This window comes from Mobula birostris, chromosome 2 (genome assembly GCF_030028105.1).
Source record: "Mobula birostris isolate sMobBir1 chromosome 2, sMobBir1.hap1, whole genome shotgun sequence".
In the NCBI taxonomy this organism is placed as follows: Eukaryota; Metazoa; Chordata; class Chondrichthyes; order Myliobatiformes; family Myliobatidae; genus Mobula; species Mobula birostris.
The window spans coordinates 86195452-86209202 of record NC_092371.1 but is presented as its reverse complement, the minus strand read 5'-3'; the positions used below and the strand labels follow the sequence as shown (position 1 = coordinate 86209202).

General features: G+C 44.3%; 1 protein-coding gene across 2 annotated transcripts in view; it reads left to right on the top strand.

The window, feature by feature from the left end:
* LOC140208642 (uncharacterized) overlaps positions 1-8252 on the top strand; it is a 49324-nt gene extending 41072 nt beyond the window's left edge. For both annotated transcript variants that reach the window (XM_072277488.1, XM_072277479.1), the window contains 2 exons: positions 4513-4661; positions 6816-8252. In XM_072277488.1, the coding sequence (XP_072133589.1) occupies positions 4513-4661; positions 6816-7974 (1308 nt within the window). In that variant the 3' untranslated portion in view covers positions 7975-8252. The remainder of the gene's footprint in view (positions 1-4512; positions 4662-6815) is intronic.
* Positions 8253-13751: the final 5499 nt, after the last annotated feature.

Below are 13751 nucleotides of genomic sequence, written 5' to 3'. Positions count from 1 at the left end.
GAGAGTGAGGAGGAGATGGAGAGGGTGAGGAGGAGGTGGAGGAGGGGAGGGGGGGATGGAGACGGGGAGGGAGAGATGGAGAGGAGAGGGTGAGGAGGAGATGGGGGGAGGGGGAGATGGAGAGGGGCAGGGGGAGATGGAGAGGAAGGAGGGTGAGGGGGAGAGGAGGCAGGGGGAGATGGAGAGGAGAGAAGGGGAGGGGAGACGGAGATGAGGGAGGGGGAGATGGAGGGGCAACACAAACAGGAACAGGACCTATACACTTGTACAGAATGGTAGAGGAACTTGGCAGATCAGACAGCATCTATGGGAGGAATAAACTGTTGACTTTTTGGGCTGAAACCCTTCATCAGGACTGGAAAGGAAGGGGGAGAAGCCAGGATAAGGTGGTTAGGGTTAGGGTAAGGGAAAGGGGTGCAAGCTGGCAGGTGATTGCTGAGACCAGGTGAGGACGAAGGTGAGGGGGGGATGAAGTAAGAAGCTGGGAAATGATGGAGGAAAAGGTAAAGGGCTGGAGAAGAAGGAATCTGATCGGAGAGGAGAGTGGACCATGGGAGAAAGGAAAGGTGGAGAGATACCAGATTGAGGAGATGGGAAGGTGAGGAGGAAAGAAGAGGTAAGAGAAGAGCCAAAATGGAATGGAGTGCTGCAGTTCTCTACTCCAGAGTTTTTTCCTTTAACAACAGACAGTAAACAACCTAGTCTTATTCCTCTCTTCCCTGATTCAATGGTATAATAATTCCTATTAGGTCTGTAGCTTGAGCTTATTTTTCTTTCACATCTGTACAGACTGTCATATTCCACATATGTACTGTCCTATTCTGATGTGCGAGACTTTTCAATGTCTCGCTCTACTTTTGGTGAATTTCCATCAGTGGGCTTTTAACAGCAGTTTGACAACCCATCATTACCACAAAAAAACATGCTGAAAATCTTCAATACAACAGATTCAGCAGATGGTGGGAATCTTGAGCAACAGTCTTCTTCAGGATTGTGAAGACATTTCATCAACATTGATTTCTCCAATTTCTGCTAATTTCTCTCCTCTCCCACCTCTTTTCCCATTCCCCATTCTGACTCCCCTCTTAACCCTTCTCTTCTCCTCACCTACTCACCACCTTCCTCTGCTGTCCCTCCTCCTCCCCTTTCTCTCATGGTCCACTCTCCTCTCCTATCAGATTCAGTTTTCCTCAACCCTCCACCCCTCCTGCACCCACCCACCTTCCCCCTCACCTGGTCTCACCTATCACCTGCCAGCTTGTACTCCTCCTCCTCCTCCTTCCACCTTCTTATTCTGGTGTCTGCACCACCCCCTTCCTTTCCAGCCAGAAGGGTTTTGGCCCAAATGGCAGCTGTTTATTCTCCTTCATAGATGCTGCCTGACCTGATGAGTTCCTCCAGTATTTGGAATATTGTCAGGAATCTTAAGACCTAAATCATTACCTGTTTCTCTTTCCCTACCTGGTGCCTAACCTTGTAATTCCACCAATTTCTGTTTTCATTTCATTGTTAACACATTTTAACACAGAACTATGTGCCTAACACTGAACTTATGCCACAACCTACAGATTCACTTCTTGAAAACTCTACAACTACAACACACCTTCTGAATATTTACTACTTATTTATTTATTTTCATGTTTGTATTTGCAGTTTGTTATCTTTTGCACATTGGTTTTTTGTCTGTCTCTGTCGTGTGTGGCTTTTCATTGATTCTGTTGTGTTTCTCTGTACTTAACGTGAGTGCCCACAAGAAAATGAATCTCAGGCTTGTATACGGTGACGTATACAATATGATAATAAGATTACTTTGAACATTAACTGAATAGAGTTCTACAACATGGAAGCAGTCCTTTAGTCCGTCTGGTCACTGCTGACCAAGATGCTGCATTCCAAGCCATTCCCATTTGCCCCTAACCTTCCCAACCGGCGGTCCACAGACCCCTTGCTTAAGGGTATTGGTCTATGGCATAAAAAACGTTGGGAGCCCCTGTCTAAACCTGTCCAACTGGTCTTTAGAAAACTGTTATTGCACTCACTTCAACTATTTCCTCATTCCACATAGATACCACCCCCTCATGATTTTACTCACCTCTATAAGATCACCTCTCACTCTGCCCAAGCTCTTCCTATAATTTGGTCTCTCAAGTCTTGGCAACGTCCTGGCAACTCTTCTCTGTACTTTTTCCAGTGTAGTGACATAATTCCTAGAGCAAAACTCAACACGGTTTGGCAAGCTCATCCAGCCAGCCTCTGCGTTGTCAGTTCCAGGAGGTAACTTGAGAGGCATAGTCAAATGGATAGCTGGAGACTTTTTCCCAGGTATACCAGAGGACATAATTTTAAGGTGATTGGAGGAAGATATAGAGGGGATGTCAGAGGTAGATTTTTGTTTACACAGAGAGTGGTGGGTGCATAGAAAGCCCTGCCAGGGTTGGTGGTAGAGGCAGATAAATTAGGGACATTTAAGAGATCTTAGATAGACACATGGATGAAAGAAAAATGGAGGGTTTTGTGGGAGGAAGGATTAGATTTGATCTTGGAGTAGTTTAAAATGTTGGCACAACACCATAGACCAAAGGGTTAAAAGATCAATACAGAGGGTTCAAAGGACGTTCATGAAAATGATTCTGGGATTGAAAGCTTATCATATGAGGAGTGTTTGATGGCTCTAGGCCTGTACTCACTGAACAGGGCCTGTACTGTTGTATGTTCTAGCCATTTTAGCATGCGTGGTTTACTTCTGGAATAAGCAATTCAGGAGGTGGTTAATCACAGCTTAATGACGGTCAATAATGTGATGGCACAGTAGCACAGCGGTTACTGTAATGCTTACAATGCCAGCAACCCAGCTTCACTTCCTGTCGATATCTGTTAGGAGTCTGTTCATTCTCCCTGTGACCATGTGAGTTTCATAAGAACATAAGAAATAGGAGCAGGAGTCGGCCATTGGGCCCGTCGAGCCTGCTCCACCATTCAATAAGATCATGGCTGATCTGGTCATGGACTCATCTCCACCTACCTGCCTTTTCCCCATAACCCTTAATTCCCCTACTATGCAAAAATCTATCCAGCCTTGTATTAAATATATTGACTGAGGTGGCCTCCACTAGTTCATTGGGCAGAGATTTCACAGATTCCCCACTACTCTGGGAAAAGCAGTTCCTCCTCATCTCCATCCCAGATCTACTCCCCCGAATCTTGAGGCTTTGTCCCCTAGTTCTAGTCTCACACACTAGTGGAAACAACTTTCCTGCCTCTATCTTACCTATCCATTTCATAAATTTATATATTTCTGTAAGTTCTTCTGAATTCCAGTGAGTACAGTCCCAGGCAACTCAATTTCTCCTCATAGGCTAACCCCCTCATCTCTGGAATCAACCTGGTGAACCTCCTCTGCACCGCCTCCAAAGCCAGTATATCCTTCCTCAAATAAGGAGACCAGAACTGCACACAGTGCTCCAGGTGTGGCCTCACCAGTATCCTGTACAATTGCAGCATAACATCCCTGCTCATAAATTCAGTCCCTCTAGCAATGAAGGCCAACATTCCTTTTGCTTTCTTGATAGCCGGCTGCACCTGCAAACCAACCTTTTGTGATTCATGCACAAGCATTCCCGACTCCCTCTGCACAGCAGCATGCTGAAATTTTTTACCTTTTAAATAATAATCTGCACTTTCATTTTGTCTTCCGAAGTGGATGATCTCGTGTTTACCAACATTGTACTCCATCTGCCAGACCCTTGCCCCCTCACTTAACCTATCTATATCTCTCTGCAGACTCTCCGTATCTTCTGCACAATTTGCTTTTCCACTCAATTTAATATCATCAGCAAACTTAGATACACTTGGTCCCCTCTTCCAGGTTGTTAATGTATATTGTGAACAGTTGCAGGCCCAGCACTGACCCCTGCGACACACCGCTCACCACTGATTGCCAACCCGAGTTTCACCCATGTATCCCAACTCTCTGCTTTCTATTAGTTACCCAATGCTCTATCCATGCTAATACATCACCCCCCAACTCTGTGCATCCTTATCTTTTATGCGTTGAACGCCTCCTGGAAATCCAAGTAAATAATGTCCATCTGTTCCCCTCTATCCACTGCGCTCATTATATCCTCAAAGAACTCCAGAAAGTTTGTCAAACAGGACCTGCCTTTGCTGAATCCCTGCTGTGTCTGCCTGATGGATCCATTTCTTTCCAGATGCCTCACTATTTCTTCTTTAATGATAGCTTCGAGCATCCCTCTAGGTGCTGTGGTTCCCTCCCACATTCCAAAGAGGTGAGGGTCGGTAGGTTAGTTGGTCACATGGATATAAGTGGGCAGTGTAAGCTGAAGCAGTTGTTACTGTGCTGTATCTCTAAGTGAATAAATAGAAGTATGTGAAGCAATAAAACAGGAGAGGGGTGTTTGATGTACATTATTTGTTGTTTCCCATGTTATGATAAATGCCGTTATCCTGGAATTTAAAAATGTAAAATGTGATTTAATCTGTCACTGTCAACAGTTATTTGAGCAAACAAGTGTGGCGAAGGAGAGGCTGGTCGAGGCATACAAGATGATGCTGGATTTCTACGGCATTATGCTGGTGAATGAACAGACGGGACAAGTGCAACGAGCCCCTCACTGGAAACAGCGGTTCCACAACCTCAATCAGTGAGTGCACTCACAGGCTTTCATTTCCGATGCAGATGGATGCAGAGAGGCATTTTACACCAAAGTGTTCATGTTTAATTTTGAAATGATTTTCCTGTTGTAACATTAGGAATACAACAGCCAACCTTGTTCCTACCATAACAAGATAAAGCTCCCTGTTCTTTACTATAATTCTTTATGGTGACATATATATTTGTCCACATTTGGCCCGTATCTATCTGCTTACCTACCTCCAACATTTACCTCAGGTCCCTTTTAAATCTTTCCCCTCTCACCTCAAATCTGTGACCTTTGGGGAATGAGTGTGACCATTCACCAAATCTATGGCCGTTGTGATTTTGTATACAGATGTATCTCACTGGAGGATTGAGTCTTTTGGGAATGAGTGGGTGAAAATTCAGAGATAAAAGCCTTTTTGTTTTGGAGGAATTGCACCTTTGTAGGGGCACCAGACCACATATTTGGAATAAAGTCCTACCCTGTCCAACCACTCCCTATAACTCAGTCTGTCAAGTCCCGGCAACATCCTTGTAAGTCTTTCCTGCACCCTTTCCAGTTTAATGATGCCATTCCCTCAGCAAGCTGACCAAACCTCAACACACTGAGCTGAACACTGGTGAATTGGTAGCATGGTAGTGTAGCAGTTAGCGCGACGGTTTACAGCGTGAGCGCTCACTGATTGGGATTCAGTTCTCGCCGCTGTCTGAAGAGTCTGCACGTCCTCCCTCTGACTGTGGGGGTTTCCTCTCACTTTCCAAAGATGTACGGTTTGGGGATTGTGAGTTGTGGACATGCTATGCTGGTGCCTTAAGCTCAATGAACAGATTGCTCCAGATCTCTTGTCCTCAACATTATTAATCCCCACCACCCATCGTTCCCTCGCACCACCCACTAGGCTCTCCCCACTCTGCTCCAATACTTTACCAATGACTCTTCCTGCGCTCTCCCCCCACACCCTGTCCCTGCCATCTCTCTGCATCCCTTCCCCACCCACTCTCATCCCTTTGAGCTCCCCCCCCCACCTGAATCAGAATCAGGTGTATTATCACTGACATTTGTCATGAGATTTGTTGTTTTGTGGCAGCAGTACAGTACAATACAATATATACTACAAGTTACAGTAAGATATACAAGTGGATTCTGGTTAATTGGGCCTTTGGTTAATCAGGACAGCTGCTTATTTGGGACAACTCCTAGAGAACAAAAATAATTGATACAATTGCCCAGATTTCCTTCTTTTATTTGGGATAAGACAGGGTTGCTGAACAGTTTCTAACTAGTGTCAGTCATGCGTACTTGTGTGGCTTTTGGACACTATGCCGTGCTTAGAGCAAACAGTGTCAGTTGCACGTGCTTGTGTTCAAAAAGCAGTGATTTTTGTCACTGACAGCTGCTGAGAAATAAGCAATATGATGATTCAGAACAGTTTTGCTCACTGCAGTTTCAAGCATTGGGGCTTGGAAATGCCAGAAATGGCTGGGAGTGAAAATGAAGTGATTTTGCTACTTCATTAAGAACAATGAAGAATTTGAAGATATTGACAATCATCTTGAATATTACAATGAAAGTGAAGATTTGGAGGATGCAATTGTTGATTGCATTGTATGAAGGCAGTCCATTATCACACTAGATGTCTAAGCTGATTTTGTCCATTCCGTACACTGAATGAATTCCTCCGTTGATGACTGTTAGGAGCTAGTACAGTTTTATAGCACTGTAGTACCATTGGTAATGTTCTAATTTATTCTGTATTTTAATTACATACATAATTTGTTACTCAGTTTGTCTTTTTTTTAAAACCTTTTTAACTATTTCCATGAACCTGTGGCTAATTGGAGCAGCTGCTTAACTGGGCCAAAATATACTGGTCTCGATGTGTCCCAGTTAACCAAAATCCGCTGTATATGTGTAATTAAGTAGTGCAGGAAGAGAGCAAACTTAGTGAGGTAGTGTTTATGGGTTCAGTGTCCATTCACAAATCTGATGGCAAGGGGAAGAAACTGTTCCTAAAATGTTGAGTGTGGGTCATTAGGCTGCTGTGCCTCCTCTCTGATGGCAGTAATGAGAAGAGGGCATGGTGGGTTACCTGGACTGTGGCTGAGAAGTACTGCAGAACTTGGTGGTGATTTTGATTCCTGTTCTCTCCCGTTGCAGACACTCGCACAATAATCTACGCATCACAAGGATACTCAAGTGCCTTGGAGAGTTGGGCTTCGGGCACTATCAGGCCCCCCTGGTCGAGTTCTTTCTTGTCGAGACCCTGATTAACAAGGAGTTACCTCAGGTTAAGGACAGTGTACTGGATTACTTTCTTTACACAATTAGAGATAAATCGAAGAGAAGAGAGCTAATATTTTTTGCTCAGCAGTATTACCAGCCTCTTTCTGATTTTGTCTGGGGACCTCCCAAAGGAACTGAGGACAGATTCCGCTACATCCAAGAAAAATTGAAGAACAAACTGGTTGAACACCAGAATGAGGAAGGTACAGATGAAGACGCGTCAACCAAAACTGGCGACGCACCATCGGAGGCAGGCAGAGAGGAGGCTCTGAAAAAGGGAGAGAGTTGTCCAGATTCAAATGCAGACAGTGGAAACTTTATGAAGGACACTGAACAAAGATCAGAAGATCTTGTGATGGCTCAAAGCCTTGATGTAGACTCCAGTCAGGAGCAGTGCAGTGCTGAAGAAAAGGCAAGCTCCAACGGAAAACCTCCAGTTTCTGAAAGCACTGCAAAGCAAACTGAAGATCGGGAGGAAGATATCACTGAAGACAGTAAAACTATTGCACTACCCAAGGACTGTGAAACTAGGCTCGGGCAGAAAAGCGATAGTCAACAAAGAAAGAAATCCAAAGGTGATCCATTGCCTTCAGATGAACACAACCTGGTGACCATGGACAAGAATAAAACTACAATGGAAGGCCACGGTAGAAAAAACGCAACAGGGCTGGAGGATGGATTTGATGATGAAATTGCAGGTACTGAAGATGACAGGTCTGACCCTGAAAGGAACCAAACAGGGATCATGGCAACAGACTGGACGGATGAGAGAGCTGTGCTGAGTTCGAGCAGCTCAGGAGAGGAAAGAGCCACAAAAGAAGATGCAGAGAGGAATACAGAAACAGTGGGCCAGAATACATACAGTGAATCAGTGGGGAATGAAACAGTCACTCAATCTGACTTTGAAACTGACATCCAGAGTCCGGCTAAAAATGAAAGCAATTGTGGGGAAGAGATGGAGATTCAAAAGGCAAACTCTCCAGATGATTACCAGGAGGAGAAAGATATTGAAATGGAAGTAAATAATAATTAGATGACCCAGAGGAAAAGATCATTAGAAATGTCCTGGGAGAAAGGCAAATAGATTTTGGCTTTGTCATGCTGTGAAGTTTTAGGGTATCTCTTTACTGAGGAGCAGAAAAATAGCAACATCAAGCCAATGGTATAAAACTCCAGTGTTCAGGATCGGAGTGTCAATTTGTCTGTTATCCCATCATCCTTTGAATTGCAAGAGGCTGAATTTGGAATTTACTGTCTTTGATTTTCTTAACAACTTTGATTGTAGTGCAAGTTGAATAATAAATATTTTATACCACATTCTAACTAGGTCTTCTCTGTAACTTTGCTGTTGTATAGCACCTGAAAGTGGTGTTGATATAAACTGAAGTGGTCACAAATGATATTTCACAACCAGATAGTATTATGGATAACAACTGGCCTTTATAAAGCACATATCAATATAATAAAATGCCCAAATGAACTCCATTAGAATGTCATCACAGAGAAAAAAGAAACATGAAACAACTATATAAGAGTTTCAAATGAGTGTTTTTGACTATAAGGGTCAAGAAGTCATGCTGAAATTGTGTAAAACATCGGTTAGTTGAAAGCAGTACACACACAATGCTGGAGGAACTCAGCAGTTCAGGCAGCATCCATGGAAATGAATAAATAGTCGATGTTTTGGGCTGCGGCCCTTATTCAGGACTGAGAAGGAAGAGGGAAGATGCCAGAATAAAAAGGTGGGGGCAGGGGATGGAGGATAGTTAGAAGGTGATAGGTGAAGCCAGTTCGGTGGGAAAGATAAAGGGCTGGTGCAGAAGAAATCTGTTAGGGTAGAGTGGACCATCAGAGAATGGGAAGGAGGAGGGGACCCAGGGGCAGGTGAGAAGAGGTAAAAGGCCGGAGTTGGGAATAGAAGAAGAGGGGAGGAGGAGGGAAAAATATTACCAGAAGGAGAAATTGATATCTGTGCCATCAGGTTGGACCTAGATGTTGCTCCTCCACCCTGAGGGTGGCCTCATCTTGGCACAAGAGGAGACAATGGACCGACGTGTTGGAACAGGAATGGGAATCTGAATCGGAACTTTGTTAGTCTACATCTGAAGTAATTATAAACATGAGGGATTCTGCAAATAATGGAAGGCTCAAGCAACAGACACACAAAATGCTGAAGGAACTCAGCAAGTCAGGCAGCATCCATGAAGGGAAAAAACAGTTGATGTCTGATGGCAAAGAGTCCTCCATGGATGCTGCCTGACCTGCTGAGTTCCTCCAGCATTTTGTGTGTTGCTGGAGTTTTGTGAGCAGTTCTGGTCACCCATTACGAGAGAATGTGTAGGCTTTGGAGAGGGTGCAGTAGTTGTTCACCGAGATTGTAGAATATGAGCTGTAAGGAGAGGATAGTCAAACTTAGATTGTTTTCTCTGCAGCTTCAGTGGCTGAGTGAAGAGCTGATAGAAGTTACAAGAGGGATATATATGTGACAGTGGCCACATCCCAGTAGACCACTTGGACAGGTGGCTAAACCAGCTGAGTGTAGCCAGCGTCCTCACACCCCGGTGAGGTAGGAACATGCCTGCCCTAGCATGCAAAGCGAGCTCCAGTGTTCTGGGTAGAGATCTACAGTGAGATCAAGGGCTGGAAAGAAGTCGCTGCAACGCTCCGTGGGGAGTGAAGGGCCTGACAAGACACAGAGGATGTCACGGTCATCCACTGCAACCAGGGAAGACCCCAATTTGTGACACTCGTTCATACCACTGGACCCAGACTTCTGAGGTCGAGAGAGTGAAACTGTCCCAGTGCAACGGATTTTCCACTTCAAAAACTCTCCTGCACAGATTTCCTGTCATCGTCAGACATGATGGGCAACCACAAAAGTAAGGTGCCTTGAAAGTGTTGCTAAGGGAGGTGGTAGGGGGAGATACAAGGACAATGTTTCAGAGGCATTTTAGACAGACACATGAAAAGGCAGGTATAGAGCAGGGGTTCTTAACCTGGAGTCAGTGATAGATTCCAGTGAGTCCATGAACTTGGATGGGAAAAATTAACATCTTTATTTTCACTGACCTTTAACTGAAATTTAGCATTTCCTTCAATTATGAATGTAGGCAACAAACCACAGTAGTATTAGCAGTAACTGTGACTTTGTCACCAAAATCACAGATATTTTCATATCACATTACAGGTGTTACAAATATCATTCACTGCACACTCATCACTACTTGTTATTTACTGTGTTTTTTGTCACATACCCCGTGACGAGAATAAAGAACCAGCAGAAATAGAAAACACTTTGGAGTCCAGTATTGCTATTAACTAGTAATATTTATTAGTAACTACGCAATACAGTAATATAAATGTAGATAAATCAAACAGGTTAGCAATGATTATATATAAGTAAGTATATCAGTAAGTGTGGAAATATATGTGAAAAACCAAGCTTCTTCAAGTCTAGGGGTAAAAAGATACAGTCTTACGATGATGAGTAAAGTTCAGTTCAGTTCATAGTGTTGAATTGAGTAGTGATGGAGAGAGAGAGAGAGGGAGAGATTTGAATCTTCAGGTGAGCTGACGCCGTTGATCTTCTTGTTGTCCTCCGAAATCCTTTAAAAAGTCACCGACTGTGACCACAACAAAGGGGACCGGTTTTCTGTGGTGGAGCTATCACCCAGGCAAGGGTGGACACATGGACAACTCCCCACCGGTCAACCCCTTTCCTTTTCACTGCAAGAGCCACTGATCGATCCTCCTAAAACCCACTTTTTCTGCGGGCACAACAAAGCTCACTCAGTGTCCAAACATGTGTCTGAGGTCTATATCATCTGACCTCCTATTTTATCTTCCCGTGCTGAGCATCAACTGTCACTCAAATAACTCCTCCTTCCCTTGTGTAAGAAATGCAAGCAAGCGATGTCCTTGAGGAAAGTATAAACAACCTGTGAGCAGTCTCCGTCTCTCTCTCTCATTTAAAACAACATGTCAGTGTTAAATAACTCTCTCTCTCTTTTCATAAGCACATTTCATAGGGGTAATTCAGGACGCCATCACATAATAAAGAAGCACATATTACAGTACTATATCATAAATTTGTTTTTCATATTTTGATAACTGCATTTCAATATAATTGGTTTCTTTTGTAATCCAATGTATTTTATATATTCCAATACATTATTTTGAGAAGGGGCCCATAGGCTTGACCAGACTGTCAAAGGGGACCATGGTATATAAAAGGTTGGGAACCTCTGGTTCAGAGGGATAGGAACTGTAGATGGGATCAGCTAAATTTGCATCGTGGTTAGCACAAGTTGTTGGCCTGAAGACCCTATTCCTGTGTAGTGCTGGTACATGTTCTATGTTCTAAATGTTAGAACAGGATAACACGGAAACAGGTTGCTTGGCCCACAATTGTGTGCCAAACCAAATAAATCAGTAATCAGGTGACCAACAAACTAATCCCTTTAGCCTACACAATGTCCATGTCCTTCCTTTTTCCTCACATTCATGTGCCTATCTAAAAGTCCCAGATATTTCTGCCTACCATCACCCCCAGCAGCGCATCCCAAACACAAACCACTCTGTGTTTTTAAAAAAACACTTGTCCCTCACATCTTCTTCAAAATTACCCCCTCTCACTTTAAATGTATGCCCTCTGGTATTAGGCATTTCAACCCTGGGGGAAAAGTACTGTCTGTCAACTGAATCTATTTGTAACGACCTTCAGAGGAGCGGAGAACTCAGGACTCCATAGTTGGAATTAACGATGAAGATTGGTCAGCCATCTACAGGAAAGATGTAAATAAAGTTGAAAGAGTACAGAGAAAATTTACAAAGATGTTGCTGGGACTAGAGGACCTGAGTTTATGAGGAAATATTGAATAAGTTAGTTTATTCCCTGGAACACAGAAGACTGAGAGGAGATTTGATAGAAGTATACAAAATTATGAGGGGTATAGTTCCAGGGTTGTGTGAAGAGTCAATGAGTTGGCATCTACTGTAGACCTGTTGCTTCAGTAGGTGAATTGGAGCAGATCCAAGCCACCCCTCAGACAGGAGCAGATATGCTTCAACACCAGCTTCTCGAAAGACTTCATCACTGTGGATGTAAGTGCAACTGGGCGATAGTCACTTGGACAGGTCACCTTACTCTTCCTGGGCACTGGTATGGCTGAAACCTGCTTGAAGCAGGGTGGGTACCATACACTGCCAAGGTAAGAGTTTGAAGGTACCTGCGAAGACAACAGGAACGGTTATGGGATTGTCTTGAGTCAGTGGACCGATCCATGTTCAAGAACTCATCTGAGGACCTGAGTGACTACATTAGGGTTGTTACTGACTTTACTGAAACAACTGTGGATGAGCTTGTCCCTGGGAAATCCTTCAGAGTCTTCCCCAATTAGAAGCCCTGGATAAACCACGAAATCCAGAATTTGCTAAGGGTCAGATCAGAGACATTCAAGTCTGGAGATGAAGAATGCTAGAAGAGGTGCAGGTATGATCTCTGGAACACCATCTCATGGGCAAAGTCGAAACTTTGGACTAGACTGGAATCAATGAGGGATACTCGGCAGCTTTGGCAAGGTTTGAATGCTATAACTTCCCACAAACAGCAGAGCTTTGCTTCCAGATGAGCTCAATGCCTTCTAAGCTCACTTTGACCACCAGAACAGGGAGGAACCATCGCACACCCCCATGTCTCCTGATGATCCTTTGGTCTCAGTATCTGAAGGTGATGTGCCAACTGTACATCACAGGCAATCAGGCGGGCCAGGAAGATGCAAAGAAAGCACGACAGTGCCTCTATTTCCTCAGGAGTCTGCAGAGATTCAACATGTCATCAAATTGTATGTGATGATATGCATGTACTCTGATAGTAAATTTTACTCTGAATGTATAAGTACCTAAGTCCCTTCTGCCTGCACATTGTCCATATCCCTCCATTTATGTGTCTGAGAACCTCTTAAACCTCTCTGAATCCATCACCACCCCCACCCCTGGCAGCACATTCCAGGCATCACAAATCCCTTAGTAAAAAAAAAATTGCACCACACATCTCTTTAGAATTTACCCCTCTCACCATCCCTATGCATGCTCTCTCGTATTTGACATTTGAACCCTGGGGAAAGGCTAACTGCCTACCCCATCTATGCCTCACATAGTTTGATCAGGTCTCCTCCTCAGCCGCTGCTGCTCCAGAGGGGACAACGCAGGTCTATCCAGCCTCTCCTCCTAATCCTCATCCAGGCAGCATCCTGGTGAACCACCTCTACGCCCTCTCCAAAGCCTCCACGTCCTTCCTGCAAAGAGCTGAGCAGAACTGAACACAATACTCCAGATTGCCTACAGAGACCAATTAACAGGCAACAGGACTAGAAAGGAAAGGGGCAAGAGCCAGAATAAGAAAAGGGGTTTGAGGGGCAGGAATAGAAACTGGCATGTGATCGGTGAAGGGGAAGGCAATGAAGCGAGAAGCTTGGAGGGGATAGGTGGAAGAGATTAAGGGCTGAAGAAGGAATTCGAAAGGAGAGGAGAGTAGACCATGGGAGAAAGGGAAGGAGATGGGGCACCAGGGGAAGGTGACAGGCATGTGAGGAGAAGAGAGAAACTAGAATCGGGACAAATTACCGGGTTAGAGAAATCAATGTTCATGCTATCAGGTTAGAGATTACACAGGCAGAATACAGGGCGATTTCCCTCCACCCTGAAGCTGCTGATCGACATGTCGGAATGGAAATGCGAAGTCGAATTGAAATGGATGGCCACTGGGAGATCTTGCCTTTTGTGTCGGATGGAGTGAATACGCTCGACAAA